General features: G+C 40.4%; 1 protein-coding gene across 12 annotated transcripts in view; it reads right to left on the bottom strand.

Moving 5' to 3' along the window:
- Positions 1–211: 211 nt before the first annotated feature.
- The window catches only part of Cep63 (centrosomal protein 63), a 40,379-nt gene continuing 19,770 nt past the window's right edge, over positions 212–20,820 (bottom strand). For 6 of the 12 annotated variants that reach the window (XM_070005450.1, XM_070005449.1, XM_070005447.1 and 3 more), the window contains 10 exons: positions 19,839–19,952; positions 17,929–18,162; positions 17,565–17,704; positions 16,765–16,902; positions 13,171–13,285; positions 11,378–11,575; positions 9,145–9,231; positions 3,916–4,118; positions 2,533–2,809; positions 212–578 (listed from right to left, as the gene is read on the bottom strand). In XM_070005450.1, the coding sequence (XP_069861551.1) occupies positions 420–578; positions 2,533–2,809; positions 3,916–4,118; positions 9,145–9,231; positions 11,378–11,575; positions 13,171–13,285; positions 16,765–16,902; positions 17,565–17,704; positions 17,929–18,162; positions 19,839–19,952 (1,665 nt within the window). In that variant the 3' untranslated portion in view covers positions 212–419. Of the gene's footprint in view, positions 579–2,532; positions 2,810–3,915; positions 4,119–8,551; positions 8,701–9,144; positions 9,232–11,377; positions 11,576–13,170; positions 13,286–16,764; positions 16,903–17,564; positions 17,705–17,928; positions 18,163–19,838; positions 19,953–20,820 lie in introns of those variants that run through there. The other 6 variants (XM_070005453.1, XM_070005457.1, XM_070005452.1 and 3 more) reach the window with 5 other exon arrangements.

Genomic DNA, 20,820 nt, shown 5'->3' with positions numbered 1-20,820 from the left:
GCCTGGCCCCTTCATAGACTTCCAGCCAGACTCAACTCAGGTCAGTGTGCCTCGAACCCGTGCTTCTACTGCACACTACCCTAAAAGGAAGTTCCTGCAACGAATTTCCAAAATGTTTCATCAAAGCTTTATTTCAATTAGTACGAACCTACTCAAATTTCACTGGTCAGGAGAAAAGTATCACTTTCCGGTAAGAAATATCCATATGAGAAAAGGTCTGCAAAATGGTTTATTCTTAGAAATTACCGCTGGAAGAAGTAATTCAAACAAACCAGTGCAGTGAGAAGGCATAGAGAAGTAGCATTTTCCGGATCTCTTCACCTGCTTTAGTAAGCATCATCACCTGTGGAATTTTAGACGGTTTGTTCATGCTGAGCCTGGTGCTCAACGTCGCTTCCGGTTTGTGGGATGGTGAGTGGCTACATGAGGGCTGTGAACTGTCTCACTGTCTTCTCACTCTCTCTTTTCAGTTCTTCAATGTGGGCATCGAGGCGTTCCAGAATATGATGAGATCTCAGCTCTTCTTCTTCCAAAAATCTGGTAGCTATGGAGCCCAGGGGAGACACAGGCATGGAAGACTAGGAGAGGAACACATCGTGACATGGGTTGAGAGAAAGAAATACACACGCTGGCACTATTTATGCCATTTTCTCACTAGTAATATTTTAAAAGTATAGTTTCCCCTGAAAAGCTAAGCTTTAGTTTTTATCCTAATGACAAGAGCAGTAAAAGAAGAAAAAAAATCAGTTAAGTTCCGCAAAAATTAACACAGACCCTCTTGACCCAAATTGTATCAATAGGAAGGGTGAAATAAATGCAATTATTAGGCACCAATTTAGACCTGTAGAGCCTTAGGCGCTCTAGAAGAGAATGCAGCTAATGCCTGCCGTTTCAAACCTAAGAATTCAGAGTGTGACCTTCTTGAAGCACAGAAGGTCTACAACAGATCAGGCGCCAGTTCAAATCAGTTATTTTCCCTCCCCTAAAATTCCAGTCCAGGCTTTTTAATTTGAAACACTTACTCTGGTGATGTTTTAGAATTCAGATCTTAGGAAAGTGATCGAAGAAGCATGGCAGATGTAGACCGTCCCCGTTGGCAGTAAGTTCTGTCCTGCCATCACCCCGAGTTGGCAATTACAGAACCACTCCCAAGGGGAAATGCACCAAGGTATACACACACATCGGCCTCACACAGATTACAACCTGAAACCCTAGACACTGGGCCTGGGAGATCCTGTGGTCTCCATTTTACAAAAGAGAAACGACATTCAGTGCTGAAGGACTCTCCCAAGGACAATTAACTGCTGCTGAAGTTGGGGTTCAAACCTGATACAGTTGGCCCAAAGCGGAGGTACTTACGCTACACTGCACTGCCCAAGCCGTCACCATCCACTCAGTCAGGAAGGCCGAGGGTCACCTTCTACCACCTCCCCTGAAAACATCCCCACTGGTGACTTAAATATTTCCCAGTTCTGTGCATGCCCACATGCTGATGGTGGAAAAGCAAATAGACAATTTCTGAAGCATGAGATCCACTCTATTTGCTTGGTGAATGCTGAGAAAACACCCCATAACCAACTACATTTTTGTTTTTTGTCAGTCGTGGGTCTTGAACTCTGGGCCTGGGTGCTGTCCCTCAGCTCTTCAGATCAAGACAAGCGCTCTACCACTTGAGCCACAACACCACTTCGAGATTTTTCTGGTGGTTCACTGGAGATAAGCGTCTTGCCGGGGCTGGCTTTGAACCTCGATCCTCAGATCTCAGCCTCCTGAGTAGCTAGGATGACAGGTGTGAGCCACCAGCATCCAGCTATGTTGGTATTTTTTGAAGCAAGATGCAGGGCTACTTACACTGAGCAGGGAATGCTCAGGACAGGAAGGTTTTGGTACCAAAACATTTTTCTGCTAAACTAAAGGGTCAGGTTAGCTTTCAGGGGGTTTTTTTGGATTTCAGAATGCCATATAAGTTAAATGGAGACTTAAGAAACCTTTCCATGAACTTGTTGACACGTATGAAGTCACCATAACCAAGCACGTACATAACCACAGCAGATGATAGTAGCTAAGAGGCCTAAGGCAAGTGCTTCAGGCAGAAAGGCAAAATGCCAATGGAGCCCAGCACTGCTGCAGGGCCAGCGCAACTCTAAGATCTGTGTATGGCACCCCAGACCCACTCTGCACACCTCAGATACACGGCCTTCCTCCACCTCCCCCCAGACCCTGCTCCTCTACGCTGTCTATGCCTCGGGCTTTCTTGGCTGGTGAAGATCTTCCCTGAGCCAACCATTCTGGTACAGAATTGGCTCTCAGAAAAAAAAAAAAAAAAAAGGCAGGAAAGGATTTTTCAGAACTAGGATAGACTGTGGAAAAAATGGCTTTGGTTGAATGTCTTCATGAACAAAGCTGCAAATCAGAAATATATAATAATAATAATAAAGGTAGTTATGACAGATAATTACTAAGAAGCTTCTTGGTCTTTAAAATCAAACTAAATCAACTAATGAACTAGTAATGTCAGAAAAGTTTCCATACCGAAGATACACACTCTTCTTGGTCATTCATACTGTCAGAATTGGTATCAGAATTGGTCTCGTTTGTATCCGGCACTGAAGGCAAAGTGTCAGTCGGACACAGATAGTTAGAAGCCAAAGACAGAGTGGAGCTGCAAGGGCTGCTCTGAGAACTCCGGGGGCTGCGGGCTCTGGACCTGGAGTCTATGCTATGCGTTGCTTGTCCTCTCGCAAAGTGGAGGCCTGCTTTATGCTTCTGGGTCTTTATTCCTTCGTGTCTGTAATGGCCATAGTCTGGCCTGGATGGCAGATTAAAAAACAGAACACATGAAAAATGGTAGCAACGTTTGTTTTTTCAACAGAAGCTTTTTGGGATGTTGACTTAAGCGTAAACAAAGAGGCTAACTATTAGGGCTCTGTAATTTTGAAAAGGAACAGACCCCCTTAGTCCAGGTGTCGCTTTACCTATTCAGGATCTCAACATCCGACCTCCACTGCCAGGCCTTACTCTCAAACACTTACACTACATTAGGAGGACAAACAGGCCGCCAGAGAAATCCAGAGAGGCTGGTGTCGGGACAGGGAAGTAAACCTGCACATAGAACACACCCAGCCTCATTGAGGCGTAGAGCGGGAAGGAACTATTAACAAGGACTTTATTAGAAAAATATATAAGCCCTGTGATACAAGGTCAGTGAGGCCCTTAGCTTCCTTCTTAGGATAACAGCCTATAATTTAATTCACCAAAAATACAATGGAGCGCCCATGGCTTCTACCTGTCATCCTAGCTACTCAGGAGGCTGAGATCTGAGGATCGTGGTTCAAAGCCAGCCTGGGGAAGGAAAGCCCATGAGACTCTTATCTCCAGTTAACCACTAGAAAACCAGAAGTGGCACTGTGGACAAGTGTGGTAGAGTGATAACCTTGAGTAAAAGCAGCTCAAGTTTAGTCCCCAGTCCCTGAGTTCAAGCCCCATGACCACCAACACCACCAACAACAAAAAGCCAAGTTCTACTTCTTATGGAAAGGGGAGGGTTGAAGTAAAAGGCAGCATGAAAAGTCTGAGAAATAAAGATGTTGTTTTTACCCAGAGTGCACAAAGCTAGTTTTTTTTTTTTTTTTAATCCCGTGTCGGGGATCAAACTCAGGGCTTTATCACATGCTAGGAAGTGCTCTACCACAAGCTACATCCCAGCCCCAAACTGTAAAGTTTTAATGAAAAGTGCTCTATGGCCTCCCTCCACTCTAACCCAATCGCACCTAGCTTTGCTGTTTACACTGTACCTCAGACTTAAACACAGGGCCCTTTGATGATTGATTTTGCGTGAGTCAGGAATTAATTCTCGAGTGAGTGAGAATTGTGTTGCAAAGTACACATTTAAAAGAAACGTTTAAGCAATTTTACTTCAACTCTGTGTTGAACTCAGCTGTCCTGCTGTGTGGTGCCTTAAAGATCCTGTCATCTTTTTGTTTACACGCCTCGGTAACCATGTCCAGTTGAGATTTGGTATCCATCAAATCTTTTTGTAGTTGCTGATTTTCAGACACTAATTTGTTTAATGCCTCAATATAATTCTCCTGAAGGTCTGCTAGTGAAATCTCTTTTGCCTAATAAAAAAAAAAAAGAATACTAGAATCACTTAATTTATACAACAATACTTGTGATCTCTGACACTGCTGGTTGAAAATTTGAATTTGTTTTATTTGTAACTAAATCAATTTCTTTGCTTTGGAAAAACTGAGTATTTTTCTCTAGTCCTCTTTAGACTAACAGAGAAAAATAGTCTGCTTGTTCGAGCAAATGGAACTGGAACATTAGAAACAGGCAGCGTGTACATCCACGCTAAAGAAAAGAGGGACCAAGATGGAGGAAAGCTGGGAAAAAGAAAACAGTGGCAAAAAAGCTCAAGAGCCCAGTGCACCAGGGAAGGACATCAAGAGAACAAGCTCAAGGAAAGAACTTTTAATAAAACATTCTAAAAACTTAAAAAAAAAAAATTCTGGCTGACAGGGGACAGCTTTTAAGTAAATAACCTTTCATCTGCATAACATTCATGTAATTTTGGCACCCACTCTTGGATATAAATTTGGATGTGATAAGGCAGGACTCAATTATATGGGGAGAATTACTACCTGATCTGGGCTCAGCTCTGTGATCCTAAACTTCATTATCCCTTCAATTCTAGGTTTTCTTGGTAATACAGGGCCATTTTCTTCAAATGACAACGTATTTTAGTTACGAGTCTACAAAATTATAGTGATCTTTACAGTTCAGTGATATTTAGCTTGCTCTTTTCTGTGAAAAAGAACTCTGAAAGGTTGCTAGTCAATAATGTTCTTGACAAACGTAATCCATCTAACTAAAATATAAACTTTAAAATATACTTGTTACTATCTCTATACAAGTAGAAACAGTAAGTTACAGAATCTTCCCACAAGTTGTCCATGTCAGGCAAAATTGCAGAGAACATCTGCACCACAGATGACCTAAATTTTAAACTAGTCAGTTTTTAATATGTGGCAAATATTTTATTAAAGCTACTGCTTTCGTTAAGATAGTTTACTGAAATAGCATTTGTTAGCCCAAGCTCATTTTGGAAAAGTAATTCCACCTTCCCAGGTGGTAAAAATGAAAAGGACACTTCCTAATAATTATTCTGAATAAGACGTGTGGCATGTTCACATTGTATGTTACTCATAACCTAGAAAAAAGCTTAAACTTATCATTAACCATACTTTAAAAAAAAAAAAAGATAACACTTGATTCAAGCACCCTTATTTCTCAAAGTTATTTCTGTATTAATAATTATAGATAAATGAATATGAAAGGTAATATATAAAAGCTGACTAGCAGGCATGTTTTTAATTTGGAAAGAAAGAATTACCAGTTGGATGGAGATTTCAGGAGAGATTCCGAGAAACAGAATCTTTGATCATAGGCTGGCTTAAGTTCCCCTGAGCGTTCTCAGCTCTTGAATATGAGTAGGTAATCACTGCACAAGATAAAGTTCTCCCAAATGAATATTACGAATTCTGAGTCTTTTGAGAATTCTGTAGTGTAAATCAGATTAGCACTTGGTTTTCTTTACGACTAACTTACTGTTGGCTTTATTAGGGTAGACAGAGTCATTTACTGTTTACCCACTCAACTTACTCACTTACCTGGCCACCTATCCAAAGCAGCCAGACACACATACAACTTTTCCCTTGTGTGAAGAAAAGAAAGGAAGGAAGGAAGGGAGGGAGGGAGGGAGGAAGGAAGGAAGGAAGGAAGGAAGGAAGGAAGGAAGGAAGGAAGGAAGGAAGGAAGGAAGGAAGGAAGGAAGGGAGGAAGGGAGGAAGGAAAGAAGGGAATTTTTCATTATATTATTACAGGAATTTGGGAAGGGACCAAAATCAGACAAGTTCTTTCATCTGCCATCTGCAAATTATTTCATTTCATATCTAGGGAGCCACAAACTAACCATTTAAATAAATAGTAAGGATGCTGGACAAGTCTCCTTGTTCACTTGTTATTTATATTATGACTTATCTATGACTTATCTACTTACATTCTTGGCCTGCTTTTCCTACTAGATTATCTTTTCCTTATTTCCTTTGTAAGAAATTCTTATATGTGAACATTTTATATTAATCTTTTATCTGTTTATAGATTGCTTTTCTCCTCCTCTGTTAAATTTTTTAGTGGGATCTTTTGCCATCCAGAAATTTTACATGATGCATGATGCTTAGAGAATCTTACCCACATGACAGATTTTAGAAATAGTTCCCCGGGGCTGGGAAGGTGGCTCAGTGGTAGAGCGCTTGCCTTGCATGCTCAAGGCCCTGTGTTCGATTCCTCAGCACCACATAAGCAAAAAGTAAAAAGCCGGATGTGGCGCTGTGGCTCAAGTGGTAGAGCGCTAGCCTTGAGCTGAAGAGCTGAGGGAGAGCGCCCAGCCCAGAGTTCAGGCACCACAACCGGACCCAAAAAAAAAAAAAAAAGAAATAGTTCCCCATTTTTCTAGCTGAAGTAAAATATTCTTTTAGCCTTCTATACTTTCGTCCATCCCAGCCTCCATAACTGTGAGATTAGAACTAGTTGGGAGCATTTTTGGAGGCATAATACTCTCTGCAGGTATAGAAAAAGAAAATTTCTAGTCATTGGACATTTGACCTACATCAAGAGAAGATGGAGCAGAATAGAAACATCATTTTATAAAATCACAAGAATTTTATTACAAAATAACTCACTGTTAGCTACTCATTATAGTTTCTGGAGCTTGTATGCATTTCTTATCCTTCCTACCAAGTAACTGTAATATCTTAAAGACCAGAATCCTTCCTTATTCATCCTGCGTTTTATTGCAGCACCTACTAAAATGTTTTTCAGATATTCTAAAGTACTTGATTAAACAAATTACACCTTGTAAAAACATGTTTAAAAACTAAGTTTTGTAAAAATATGCTTTATAACCAAAAGATATTGTGGCCAGGTGCTAGTGGCTCATGCCTGTAATCCTAGCTACCCAGGAGGATGAGATATGAAGATCATGGTTTAAAACCAGCCCAGTCAGGAAAATCTGTGAGACTCTTACCTCCAGTTAACCACTAAAAAACAGGAAGTGGAGCTATGGCTCAAAGAGTTAGAGTGCTAGCCTTAAGCAAAGAGCTCAGGGACAGTGCCCGGGCCCTGAGTTCAAGCCCCACAACCAACCAACAACAACCACAACAAAAAGATTATAAGCATCATCACAAATGTAACAGAAATAAAATATACCTAGCATTTATTGCACACTAAGTGACAGTACCAGTATTACAAGGGGCTCAAATTGTTAAGTGCTCAACAAGTGCAAGAACACCAGTTCTCAAAAAAAAAAAAAAAAATCCATGGAAGGTTAAGATTGGGAAGTTATAGTGCCAGGCCAGCACAGACAGAAAAGTCCTCACGACTCTCTACAAAAAGGAAGTTCGACGTGATGGCATGTGCCTGTAATAACCAGCAATGACAGGAAACCCAAAGTAGGGTAGATCACAGCTCAGGGGCACACCTGAGCAGGAACCAAGACCCTCTCCTAAAAACAACCGTTAAAAAAAATCGAACTAGAAGCCAGGTGCCATTGGTTCAGGCCTGTAATTCTAGCTACTCAGGTGGCTGAGATGTGAGGATCACAATTCAAAGCCAGCCTGGGCAGGAAGGTCCACAAGGTTCTTGTTGCCAACGAACCACTAAAAAGCTGGAAGTGGAGCTATAACTCAAATGGAACACCAGCCTGGAGGGAAAAAGCTCAAGGACAATACCTAGGCCTTGAGTTCAAAGACTTGGCAAGAAAGAAGAAAGAAAGAAAGAAAGAAAGAAAGAAAGAAAGAAAGAAAGAAAGAAAGAAAGGAAGGAAGGAAGGAAGGAAGGAAGGAAGAAAGAAAGAAAGAAAGAAAGAAAGAAAGAAAGAAAGAAAGAAAGAAAGAAAGAAAGAAAGAAAGAAAGAAAGAAAGAAAGAGGGGAAGGAAGGAAGGAAAGAGAGGAAGGAAGGAAGGAAGGAAGGAAGGAAGGAAGGAAGGAAGGAAAGAGAGGAAGGAAGGAAAGAGAGGAAGGAAGGAAAGAGAGGAAGGAAGGAAAGAGAGGAAGGAAGGAAGGAAGGAAGGAAGGAAGGAAGGAAGGAAGGAAAGAGAGGAAGGAAGGAAAGAGAGGAAGGAAGGAAAGAGAGGGAGGAAGGAAGGAAGGAAGGAAGGAAGGAAGGAAAGAAGGAAGGAAGGAAGGAAGGAAGGAAGGAAGGAAGGAAGGAGAGGGGGGAGAGAGGGAGGGAAGGGAGGGAAGGGAAGAGAAAGAAAAAGAAAAAAGAAAAAAGAGCTAGAGGAAGGGCTTAGTGGTGAACACAGTAGCCTAGCAGTGTGAGGCCCTGAATTCAAACCCAGTACCATCAACAAATAAAGCAGCAGCTAAGTGCCAGAACAATGCTGAACACTTTATATGTGTCTCCCTTACCTAAAAACAGACTGTACATCTATTTCATCTTATACGTAATATAAAAGCTGGGAAGGTGGCTCAATGGTAGAGTGTTTACCTTGCATGCATAAGGCCCTGGGTTCAATTCCTCAGCACCACATAAAGCAGAAAAAGCCAGAAGTGGCACTGTGGCTCAAGTGGTAGAGTGCTTGCCTTGAGCTGAAGAGCTGAGGGACAGCGCCCAGGCCCAGAGTTCAGGCTCCACGACTGACCAAAAAAAAAAAAAAAAAAATTATCTTCCTGCTGCTGGTATGAAAACTCATATTTTGTTCACATACATCACTGTTTGCATTTCATTTTTTTAAATTTCTACAGAAGAAAAATTCCACTGTGCCATATCACTATTTACATACTGATATTTTAAGTCTTTTTTTTGTCGCTCATGGGTCCTGAACTCTGGGCCTGGGCATTGTCCCTCAGCACTTCAGCTCAAGGCTAGCATTCTACCACTTGAGCCACAGTGCCACTTCTGGTTTTCTGGTGGCTAATTGGAGATAAAGTATCATGGATTTCCCTACCCAGGTTGGCTTTGAACCACAATCCTCAGGTCTCAGCCTCCTGAGTAGCTAGGATTACAGGCATGAGCCACCATCATCCAGCTCTTAAAATTTGTCTTTGATAGTAGCAAAACTTAAGTTTCTATTTATGTACCTCATGTAAACCCAACTCCAGTTTCATCACCACTTCAGAAAGACGACGATTTTCTATCTTGAGTAATTCCAGCTGATTCACAATCTCCTAAGGAAAAATAGAAAAATTATGAGAAGCAATTCATGTGTGTCTTATGAGATCTTTCTACATGTAGTTTTCAATAAGCTAAGTCACATTCTTCATTCATAAACATACACACCTGCATACATATGCACTTCCTAAAAGAATGTGTTAGACATGTTATCAGCTGAGTCAGCATTCATGAGATGATTCCATAGTCATAAGTCATAATCAGGGCAGGAACGGCAAAACCTGGTAAAACCTCAACCACTCTCCTGCTGTAGCCTTCTCGAATTTGACATCTATCTCCAGCATCGCCTGGACTTGCATTTCTTTCACAAAGCAATCATTTATTTTTAGTCTTCATTTTTCTTTAGTTTTTCTGTTTTGACTATTTGTACTTTAAAAGACTCTTGACTTCCTGGGCTTCTTTTTTTCCTTAGCAAAAACTACCTGGTTAATCTCCTCCCTACTGTTTTCTTTTCAGTTCCATTCTAATATTTGTTTCACTGTAAGCAAGAAGTATTCTAAGTTTAGATAAGTCACTGCTCTGTAGAATTTCTTATTCTCTAATTCTCTTGGGAGTTTGAAATACCAACTTCATGCAAGGATTCGGTGCAGCTAAATACGGTGTAGTTACGGATTTCCATACAAAGTCCAGGTTTTATCTCCAACCAAATATGCCAAACTAGTGCTCTCTCCACCAGATCCCTATGCATGAATCTTTTACACAAAAACTGCCATCTTCCCCAAATTAAAGTCTAGATTTTCTTTTCTTTTCTTTTCTTTTTTTTTTTTTTTGGTCCAGTCCTGGGGCCTGAACTCTGGGCCTGGGCGCTGTCCCTCAGCTCTTCAGCTCAAGGCTAGCGCTCTACCACTTGAGCCACAGCGCCACTTCCGGCTTTTTTCTTTTTGCTTATGTGGTGCTGAGGAATCGAACCCAGGGCCTTAGGCATGCAAGGCGAGTGCTCTACCACTGAGCCACCTTCCCAGCCCTAAAGTCTAGATTTTCTATCATTAGAGAACATAACTTTTTACTTGCTTGCCCGAGTTTATTAAATCATGACTGGTATCTCTAACTCTCTCTTCTTCATTCTTCCTATCCACCGAAATACAAGCCCATCAATTTTACCAGGGCCTATCTATTTCATTTCACCCCCTTGCCCACTACTCAGAATGCCATCCTGCACCATACAAGGCTCTGGGTGCTCTCTCTACCTCTCTGCCCTCCCCACTGTTTACAAGACGTTCTCTATTGACCTCACAACCACACAGAAAGCCCTCTCCCAGGGCAAAGTCCTTCAAAGTCTCTGTTTTCTAGCTTTGTCCCTGCTATTCACCCCACTAATATCTACTTTTCTCTTAACTGATACAGTCCTCCCCCTTCACTAGCTCATTCTTATCTGACTCACAGGGTTCCTAACTTGGATACCACTCTTCTTTGGGGCCTGAGCTCCTAGCACCTCATGCACACACCACTGGTACTGTCACTTCAGTCTCCGCCCCGATCTTCACCATGCTGCTTATCCCAATTTACAGAATTCTATATTATGGGAAGCATGTCTTTAATAAATTCAGTCTTCAAGCCGGGCGCTGGTGGCTCACGCCTGTAATCCTAGCTACTCAGGAGGCTGAGATCTGAGGATCGCGGTTCAAAGCCAGCCCGGGCAGGAAAGACTGTGAGACTCCTATCTCCAATAAACCACCAGAAAAGCGGAAGTGGCGCTGTAGCTCAAGTGGTAGAGCGCTCGCCTTGAGCTGAAGAGCTGAGGGACAGTGCCCAGGCCCAGAGTTCAAGCCCCACGACCGACAAAAATAAAAAATAAAAAAAAAATAAAAAAAAAAAATAAATTCAGTCTTCAAAAACAAACATAAAGCAGGGCACTGGTGGCTCACGCCTGCAATCCTAGCTCGAGAGGCTGAGATCTGAAGATCATGGTTCAAAGCCAGCCCGGGAAGGATAGTCCATGAGACTCTTATCTCCAATAAACCACTAGAAAACCAGAAGTGGCACTGTGGCTCAAGCATCAGAGCGCTCGCTGTGAGCTGAAGAGAGCAGGGACAGCTCCCAAGCCCAGAGTTCAAGCCCCATGACCGACCAAAACAAAAGACAAAAAAAAAAAAAAAAACATAATCTTAAAAAATACCAAATAAAGTTTTGTTCAGACTTTACCTTATGCTCAATTGCTTTCTCTTCTGCCTTCTGAATCTCTGCTTTGAGCTGCTTTTCCATGTCTGAGGAAGAACACTTGGTGGAGGCAATAGTGATATCTCGCTGATGCAGCTCCCGAGTTAGCTGGCTGATTTCCATCTTCATTCCTTCCAGTACAGAGCTATAACTCTGCTCAGCCTGCAAAATTTGTTCTTTCAACTATAAAAAACCAGAAAGAAAAGTTAAGAGACAACCTATACATGAAAAAAGTCTATTAGTAGTTAACAAAAGAATGGTTATCTTACAGTAAGCTGTGAGATTTGGGGCTAGGAATGTGGCTTAGTGGTAGAGTTCTTGCCTAGTATGCATGAAGCCCTGGGTTCAATTCCTCAGTACCACATAAACAGAAAAAGCTGGAAGTGGCACTGTGCCTTGAGCAAAAACAGATCAGGGACAGTGCCCAGGCCCTGAGTTCAAGCCCCAGGACTGGCAAATAAATAAATAAATAAATAAAAACTGAGGATCAAAATCAAAATCCATCAAGCTTTATTTAGAGAATAGCACCTCTCACCTTCACTTTGCTTATATTTTTGAGCTACAAATCTTAAATATTTTGCTTATCTGGTTTTATTGTCTACAGAAGATAATAACTAGAAAATAGACAAAAGGACTGAGTGTCAGTGGGTCATGCCTAAAATTCTAGCTATTCAGTAGACGTGGATGTGAGGATCACAGTTTGAAGCCAGCCCAGGCAGGGAAGTATTGAGAATCTCATCTCCAATTAACCACAGAGGAGAAAAAAAAAGAAAAGGGAGGGCGGGGAGTGTAGTCATGGTGATGGGAGGGCAGGAATGGTAGAGGAAAAACAAAGGAGGAGCAACAATGCTTGATAAGAAATGTACTTACTACCTTGCTCATGTAATTGTAACCCTTCTGGTTACAATTTTCACAATTAAAAAAAAAACTTATTTTAAAAAAATAAGTGGTAGAGCACTAGCCATGAGCACAAAGGCTGAGACAGCATGCAGCCCCATGACTGGTACAAAAAACAAAACAAAAAAAAAAGCGGAAAAAGGGGCTATCAGTAGTCTCAAAAAAAGTAATAATAAAACACAAGTCAACAAACAGAACAACCAGGGTCTTTTAATGTAGAAACTACAATATATACATACATATATATATATATATCTATAAACTATATAATCTACATAGCCAATAAGGATATTAACCACATCATAGCACAGAACAACATTTACTTTTATAACCATACTCAGCCAGTAAGAAAATGCTAAATAAACCAGTCACAAGTGGTTCACCTCTATTCTATTAGCTACTCAAGAGGCTTAGGTATGAGGATATCAATTCAAAGCCAGGCCAGGCAAAAAAGTCTATGAGACACTTATCTCCAATTAACCACTTAAAAGCCAAAAGTATAGCTGTGGCTCAAGTGATAGAGCGTCAACTTTAAATGAAAAAGCTAGCACCCAGACTGAGTTCAAACCCCAGGGTTGGCACTGAAAACAAAAAAATGGCAAAAAAGATTTAAATAACAGCTCATATATCTTGTTATAAGAAAGGAATGCATATGTGTTAACTTGAACTTTCCATCAAAATATATTTAAAGTAAAGCTTTATAGTTAAAAGTAGATTAGCTTTGATTATCTGAAAAATTGTAAGACATCCCTAATGATGTCAAAAGATACTACTTTTCCCAACAGTTTTCTCTCATGAAAAATGATCCCTCTGTTCTGTCAACCCATACCTCTGTCCATAAATACCACCAATGTTGTGATCCCAGGCACAAAAACTTTTACCTTCTTAATCTCTGCTCTGTATTCATTATTATGTCCTTCCATCTTCTTTAGTTCTTCGTATTTTTCCATTAGTTCTTGGCTCAGTTGTTTGCATGTTGCACTCACAGATTCTAAGCTAAATGACAAAAAGACAATCACATACTTTAAACAAAGTAAAATCTCTGAAATCCAGAAATTAGGTTACCTGATTTTCCTCAATGACGTTGAGAAAAATCCTAATACCTTAAACATCATTTCATACCCCTACTAGTTAAAACTCATTCTCCATTTCCTTATCACATTTTTGACTACTCTTTCCCTCTGTTTAAAATTTCACAGGTCATAAAATTGTGAAGGTAACAGCAAGTTCGCCGGTGTCTCTTCCCTAGGGAGGAAGGAAACTATGAGCATACCATCATAGTCTACATGGCTACATACAACCACACAATAGCTTTTCAAGTGTCCTACTTCTCTCTCTTAACTCAAGAAAAACTCTCTTGAGACATCAAAACTTCAGAGGCATCAAGCCTCTCTTACCATACTATTTCTATTAACTTGATCTTTTTACTCCTAAAATCTCTGATAAACTTTCCTGTCACTGGCCACTTACTATGTATGCCTGACTTCTTGTCTTTTCATATATCTCCTCCTGACTAGCAGTACCTTCTTATCTTTCCCTGGCCATGGATGGTCAGTATCTAAAAAATTAGGGCTCAAGTGGTAAAATGTCAACCTTGAACCAAACAGTTTAAGGGAAACACCCAGGCCCTGATTCCAAGGCCTATTATCAGCACAAAATAAGTAAATAAGAATCAAACCAGTATTTTCCCTATCAGAACGATCCAATCCTTGATCCTCTAATCACATTAAATATAATTTCTTTATAACTTATATTCCTGAATCTAAAAATTTTCCAGGATTTATTTCAAATTTGCTAGTTGAAATTCCTCAGGTGCTTTAACGTGTGTATTTTATCTCTCAAACTACAAACTCTTATTAAAACTATGTCTTTTACTTATTATGCACCTGTGAACATAGCCCTCACTCCTTAGCCCCTATATCAATGACTCCAGATGGCTCCATAAATGCTTAATGCTTACATGGTTCCACCAACCTTCCAGATCAGTTATCATTCAAAAATACTGTTTTTGTAATACAACTGCACAAGGGCAAAAGATTAAATCCCTCTATTTCCTCTTCTGGGAAGATTTCTCTTTCAAACTAAACAAAGCAAATTGTTCAAAAACAGCTTCGTTTTTCTCCTTTGAAACCAATTTATTAAATGGACACTGATATTTACAAGCATTTGTTCCTATTTCATCTATTTTTTAAAATTCTAGAATGTCTCTTTACTTAGTATATGATTACAATGAATCAAATCACTAAGATTGAGAGAATAAAACTCAGGGTCATCTTGTTACATCTGCAGGTGGGAAAATCAGGGCCTAAAGAATGGCTATGGTGTCCAGGGTGGTTTTGAAGGTCATAAACAGTGGCCTCAGAGCCTGATGAGACAGCAGTAAAATATATATATTGATAAGACTACTCAAAAGTCAATCAATAAAAAATCTTTAATAAAATGCAGATTTGAAGCCGGGCACCAGTGGCTCATGCCTGTAATCCTAGCTACTCAGGAGACTGAGATCTGAGGATCACAGTTCAAAGCCACCACCCTGGGCAGGAAAGTCCATGAGACTCTTATCTCCAATAAACCATTAGAAACCCAGAAATGGCACTATGGCTCAAGCGATATAGCACTCACCTTGAGCTGAAGAGTGCAGGGACAGCACCCAGGCCCGGAGTTCAAGCCCCAAGACTGACCAAAAAAAAAAAAAAAAAAAAAATGCAGATTTGAGGGCAGGCACTGGTGGCTCTTGCCTGGAATCCTAGCCACTCAGGAAGCTGAGATCTGAGGATCATGGTTCAAAACCAGCCTGGGCAAGAAAAATCTGTAAGACTCTAATCTCTAATTAACTACCCAAAAAAGCCAGAAGTGCAACTATGTCTCAAGTGGTAGAATTTGAGCTTTGAGCACAAACGCTCAGGGACAGTGCTCAGGCCTAGAGTTTAAGGCCCAGGACCAGCACAAAAAAAAACACAGATTTAAGTGTCATTATCAAAACATAATTTCTATGTTATTCAGCCTTAAGCATATACATACACCCTGATAACAGTAACAACGAGTACCTTAAGTATTCCAAGAAAACCGTAAGAAATAAGGAAAAAATACATATGTGTAATGAAAGCATTAAAAATACAGAAGAGTAGCCAGGTGCTAGTGGCTCATGCCTGTCATCCCAGCTCCTCAAGAAGCTGAGATCTGAGGATCTTGGTTCAAAGCCAGTAGGGACAGCAAAGTCCATGAGACTCTTATCTCCAATTAACCACCAGATAACCGGAAGTGGTAGTGTGGCTCAAGTGGCTTTTTTTTTGTGGTAATGGAGCTTGAAATAGAAATGTAAAAACAAAACATATTACTTAAAGATTTTAAAAAAGTGCAAAATATGGGGGAAAAAAGTTTAAAATAGCCATTTTTATTTTGTCTACATGCCAAATTTTGCATTTATATACAGAAAATGTTTATGTACAAGAGATCATAATCAATGTATTTAAAATAAAACAGCAAACCCTTTTCGGTCAAAAAGCCTAGGAGTGGGCTGGGAAGGTGGCTCATTGGTAGAGCGCTTGCCTTGCATGCATGAGGCCCTGGGTTTGATTCCTCAGCACCACATAAGCAAAAAGAAAAAAAGCCGGAAGTGGTGCTATGGCTCAAGTGGTAGAGCACTACCTTGAGCTGAAGAGCTGAGGGACAGCACCCAGGCCTAGAGTTCAGGCCCCACGACCGGACCCTCCTCTCCCCCCCCAAAAAAAAAGCCTAGGAGTATGACAAGCAAAAGAAGTTCCTAAGTATGAGGAAGATGAGCATCGTGGGGGATGAGATAGGATGGTATTGGTCAGGATTCAATGCCCACACAGGAATCTCAGCCAGGCCCCAGAACAGAGAGGAGCAGTGCTGTGTGTTAACTGTGACCTCCCGGAACAGTTCCAATGAGGTGGGAAGGGGGAAAGCTTTTGTGAAGGGCTTCTACACAGGAAAAGAGTGAAACAGTTGGTATGGCAACACTGCAAAATCTCATTAAGAGGAGAGAAATAAGGAAATAACTTAATGAAGACATAGGATTAAAGGAGGATTTTAACTTTTTTTCTAAATGGAAGATACAATAGCACATTTTCTATCAGCAGAACTCACTCAACAGAGAGAAAGAACTTGATACAGAACAGAAAGCAAACAGTTATTTCCTTTCTGCAGAACAGGGCACAAATGGATGCCTAAGTCTTAGAACAACAGGTAGGCCTCCACTAGCTCATCCATAGTAACAGATTGTGGGCAAACACACAGACAGACTGGTAGATTTGGTGGCAGAAAAGGTAGGAAGATATAATTAATTCTCTCTGTCTCCTCAATGAAATGGGAAGTATGGTCATTTGCGGATGTTAGAAAAGTCTTTTTCACTGATGTATTTAGTTAACTCCGTCAACATGATCATCGAAACTCCATCTTAAAAATTTGAAGTTTTTGAATGTGTACATATATATAAATATATAATTATCTACCTGCCTTCAAGTCGGATCACCTCTGCCTGCAGAAGTTCTTCACTAGTGTGGGTGAAATCCAACTGAGAGAGCATATCATCGAAGACCCCCTGCCCTTGAGAGGCATACTTCCTCTCCAGTTCATCATTTTCCATCGGCCTGTGGAAGGAAAATGATGATGGTTACAGGTCTTGTATCTGTACAAAGAGAAACAACAGGAGTACTCTATTTTTCCCAATTGTTATTGGTAGGTAAGCCCATCAGTTTGGGAGAACAGAGTCAAGAAAGAACTGCTGCTCTCTAAAAGCACCAAGTTACCCCTTTCTTAATTAATTTGGCTTATTTTTCAAGGGATAGGATGGGGAGGGAGGGGCAGAGAGTTCACTGGAGTTGAACAAAAGGAGCACAGCTCACTCTTACTATTTTCCACTACAAACCTCAAACAATGCAAGATCTGTGTTAAGGATGTTTTTTAAAGGGCTAGCTCAACAACTGGCTGTTATTGATAATAAACCTTACAATGGTCTACTCTACCAAGAAGGGAGGCCCATACATAATTCCCTTCACATCTCGAGTTTCACCAAGAAGGTAGACTGAGTGGTTTCAAGCTTTTAAACATCTAAGTCTTGGAGAAATACACTAAAAGGAAGAAAACCACACAAAGCTTCCGAACAGTATAAAAACCCAACTCACAAGTTAAAACTACATGAAGAAAGCCCATGAAATGATCAAACACAAAATTAAAAACAGGTAATGTTAAAATTGAGATTTATGCCAAACCATCAAGTGGATGAGCAGAAAAATGTTAATCATCAGTAGACCTTATGATTTCCACTGAGTGTTTCAGATCAGCTGCCTTTAACATTGCTTGTAGCTCCTCCTTCTGCATTTGTGTCTCATGGATGATATTTTCTTGAGAGTGAAGATTTGCCTTCAATTCTCTCTGTTCTTCCTGCAGAGCCTATAAAACATTCAGAAGAAAGGCAGACATTATTACAACTTCCCTTCAGTTCTGAAGTCAGATGGCAAATCTGTGACAGGCACACTATTAATAATCCAGCTCTCCACAGCTGAGCCAGCAGCTCCAAAAGAGGGGAGAAGCCAAGAGATTGTGAAATCTAGCTGCAGATTATTCTTACCCTCATATACACACATTTCCCCAATTTGGGTAATCTTAAAACACACCTCTAATAATTTTTCAGATTCCCTCAATTTTTCTTCTCTTTGCCTCTGCTCCTGCATGATGGCCACATTGGTTCCAACTAAGTCACTGACTCTCATGTTAAGGCGCTCTATTTCCAACTCATTGGCACAGATGGTATCCTTGGCCCGCTCAAGCTTGCTGTTCAGGTGCTGAATTTCTGACTGGCTGGACAGCTCCACAGACTCTAATTTCTGCTTTCGATTGATGAGCTGAGCCTAGACACACATAGATTACCAACAGGTAAAAAAGAAATGATAAAACAATAACCAAGGAATAAGGAATACTAAAACAGAATTTACTCTGTAAAAATATGGGGCACTGTTACATAGCAAGTGTGTCACCAACCTGAACAATACAATGAGACCCTGTGTCCAAAAAAAAAAAAAAAAAAAATCAAAGCTTTTCCAAAAAGGAAACCTTACACAGAATCCTGTGCAGAACAAATACATGCAGAAATCAGGTAAGGAGGTAGAGGAGGAAAGGGTAGGATTTGTTTACTGAGCCTCAGCCCTCCCTACCTTAACCTGTCCAGTAGTCTAGGATTGGCAGAACACAGCTGGAAACCCTGTGTGAATGGGTACTCAAGATGAGAGACAATACATCATGGCAAAACACTCAACAACGCAGGAGCTATTTAACACTACTCAACTCAAATCTGTACTCTGAAGACAAACTCAAATGTTGAAGTTACTGATATAGTTTAACCAGTTAGTACAGATTTGCTACTTAAAAAAACTATTTTAGGGGGCTGGGAAGGTGGCTCAGTGGTAGAGTGCTTGCCTCCCATGCCTGAGGCCCTGGGTTTGATTCCTCAGCACCACGTAAGCAGAAAAAGCCAGAAGTGGCTTTCAGCCCAAGGCTGAAGAGGAACAGCACCCAGGCCAAGTTCAGGCCTCATGACAGACACACATCTTAGCAGATTTTTTTCACTGATTTACTGTTTCATTCCTGCAAAAATACAGAGTCTGTTTGGTACACAATCATCTTAGTTATAGATTTTCATTAACTAGAATTAACACCTATGCCTGCACTACCCAATATGGCACCAAGAGACACACGCGGCTTCTGAACTGTGGCTTATCTGCACTGACAGAGGTTCTATATGTAAATGCACACTAAAAGAAACAAATATGCTAATATTTTTGACATGCTGGGTTAAGTAAAAGCATATTACTCAAATTAATTTCACTAATTCATTTTACTTTTCTAATGTGACTACTACAAAATTTTAAATTATCTTTGCTACCCACTTGTACTACTGCTATACTAGTTTAATCTCTAGAATACCTCTTCCAATACTAAACAAGTCAGAACAACCACATATACCATTTAGAAAAGAGTAATTATTTAATCTTTTCCTTTTCTTTTTTTTGGTGCCAGTCCTGGGGCTTGAACTCAGAGCCTGGGTGCTGTCTCTGAGCTTTGATGCTCAAGATTAGCACTACCAATTGAGCCACAGCTCCACTTCCAGCTTTTTTGGTGTGTAACTGGAGATAAAGAGTCTCATGGGCTTTCCTTCCTCGGCTGGCTTTGAACTGTGACCCTCAGATCTCAGCTTCCTGAGTAGCTAGGATTACAAGTGTGAGCCACCAACGCCAGCTCAATTAACGTCTCTTAAATATCTGCCCTGACAGGTATTTAAAGGTTAATATATTTCAAATCTGTTTCTTTCCATTAACCACTAACAGAAACCAAATATTTCTGTTATTAGCTTAACGTCCGAGACTCAAACTACTCTACTAAAAGTGGGTAGAATTATCTTAACAACACAAATCACAGTAAAAGTAAAGAAACAATTATGAAGGCCATTTATACCAAGGATATCAAAAGCAGAGTCAAGTCAGATTTAACCAAACATCTGTCTTGTATTATGTTACACTGTTTGGCCTACCTGAATTATCTCTGATTGTTCGGCCAGCGCCTTTCTTTGTGCTTCCAGAGAAGATACCTGTTGCTGATAAATCAAGCGTTGCTTCTCCCAGTCCAACGATTTCTGACGGAATTCCTGAAGAAACAATGAAGGCATTTAATTTTTAAGTGCTTCCCCTCCGGTCACCACTTCCCAGACCCCCTTTGCTTCAATGCCACCCCTCTCACTTCCCTGAGGACTCTTGTGCCTTTCTCCTCTGCAGGAGCCCCATTACCCACTTAGCTGACACAACTGTAGCCTAACACTAAATCCTGCTCATACTGTGCCTCCTGGATACCTGTCTTTCTAAATTTAACACCCTAATGATGAAGAATAAGCAACATAGATGCTAGACAAGGGGTTCATGAACATCATCACAGATTTGCTGCCACCTAAGGGTTGTTTTCGCTTTCGAGTGATTTCATTTTTCTAGAGATGCCAACTAAAACTTCAAAATGTGATCACACATACCCCTTGTTATCCAAAGTCTTGACTCCCAGACCAAGACTTGAAGAGAATCAAATAAATTCCAGATAATCCCCTTGACAGCACAATTCTACTTCTCAGAATCTATAACTCAGGAAATGAGCAGATTCATATCACATCTCTTTTGATAGTCAAATTTTTATCATCTCAACAGAACTGCAAAGACTTGAATAATGACAAATCTGTGCTAAATTTTAAGAGGTATTTGTAACCAAATGTCAAACAGTTCAAAATCAATGCTCTCCTCAAATTCTATCATCAAAAAAAAAAAAGAGCCCTCTCTCTATGCATTTACATGCAAACACACAGACTAAAAGAAAGATATTCTTAGAGGAGGAACCCAAACTCATAACTCCTCTGAACATCAAAAAGACTGTATAAAAATGAATTCCAGGAAATGGAAACATGGGTTTCTTTTTGTGTTAGTGGTGGTGGTATTGGACATGTTGTTGTTTGGTTTTGGTCTGGGGTTTTTCTT

This window comes from Dipodomys merriami, unplaced genomic scaffold, assembly GCF_024711535.1.
Source record: "Dipodomys merriami isolate MVZ:Mamm:240054 unplaced genomic scaffold, mDipMer1.0.p SCAF_68, whole genome shotgun sequence".
Lineage (NCBI taxonomy): Eukaryota > Metazoa > Chordata > Mammalia > Rodentia > Heteromyidae > Dipodomys > Dipodomys merriami.
The sequence above is the reverse complement of the archived record's forward strand: the minus strand, read 5'-3'. Positions and strand labels throughout refer to the sequence as shown.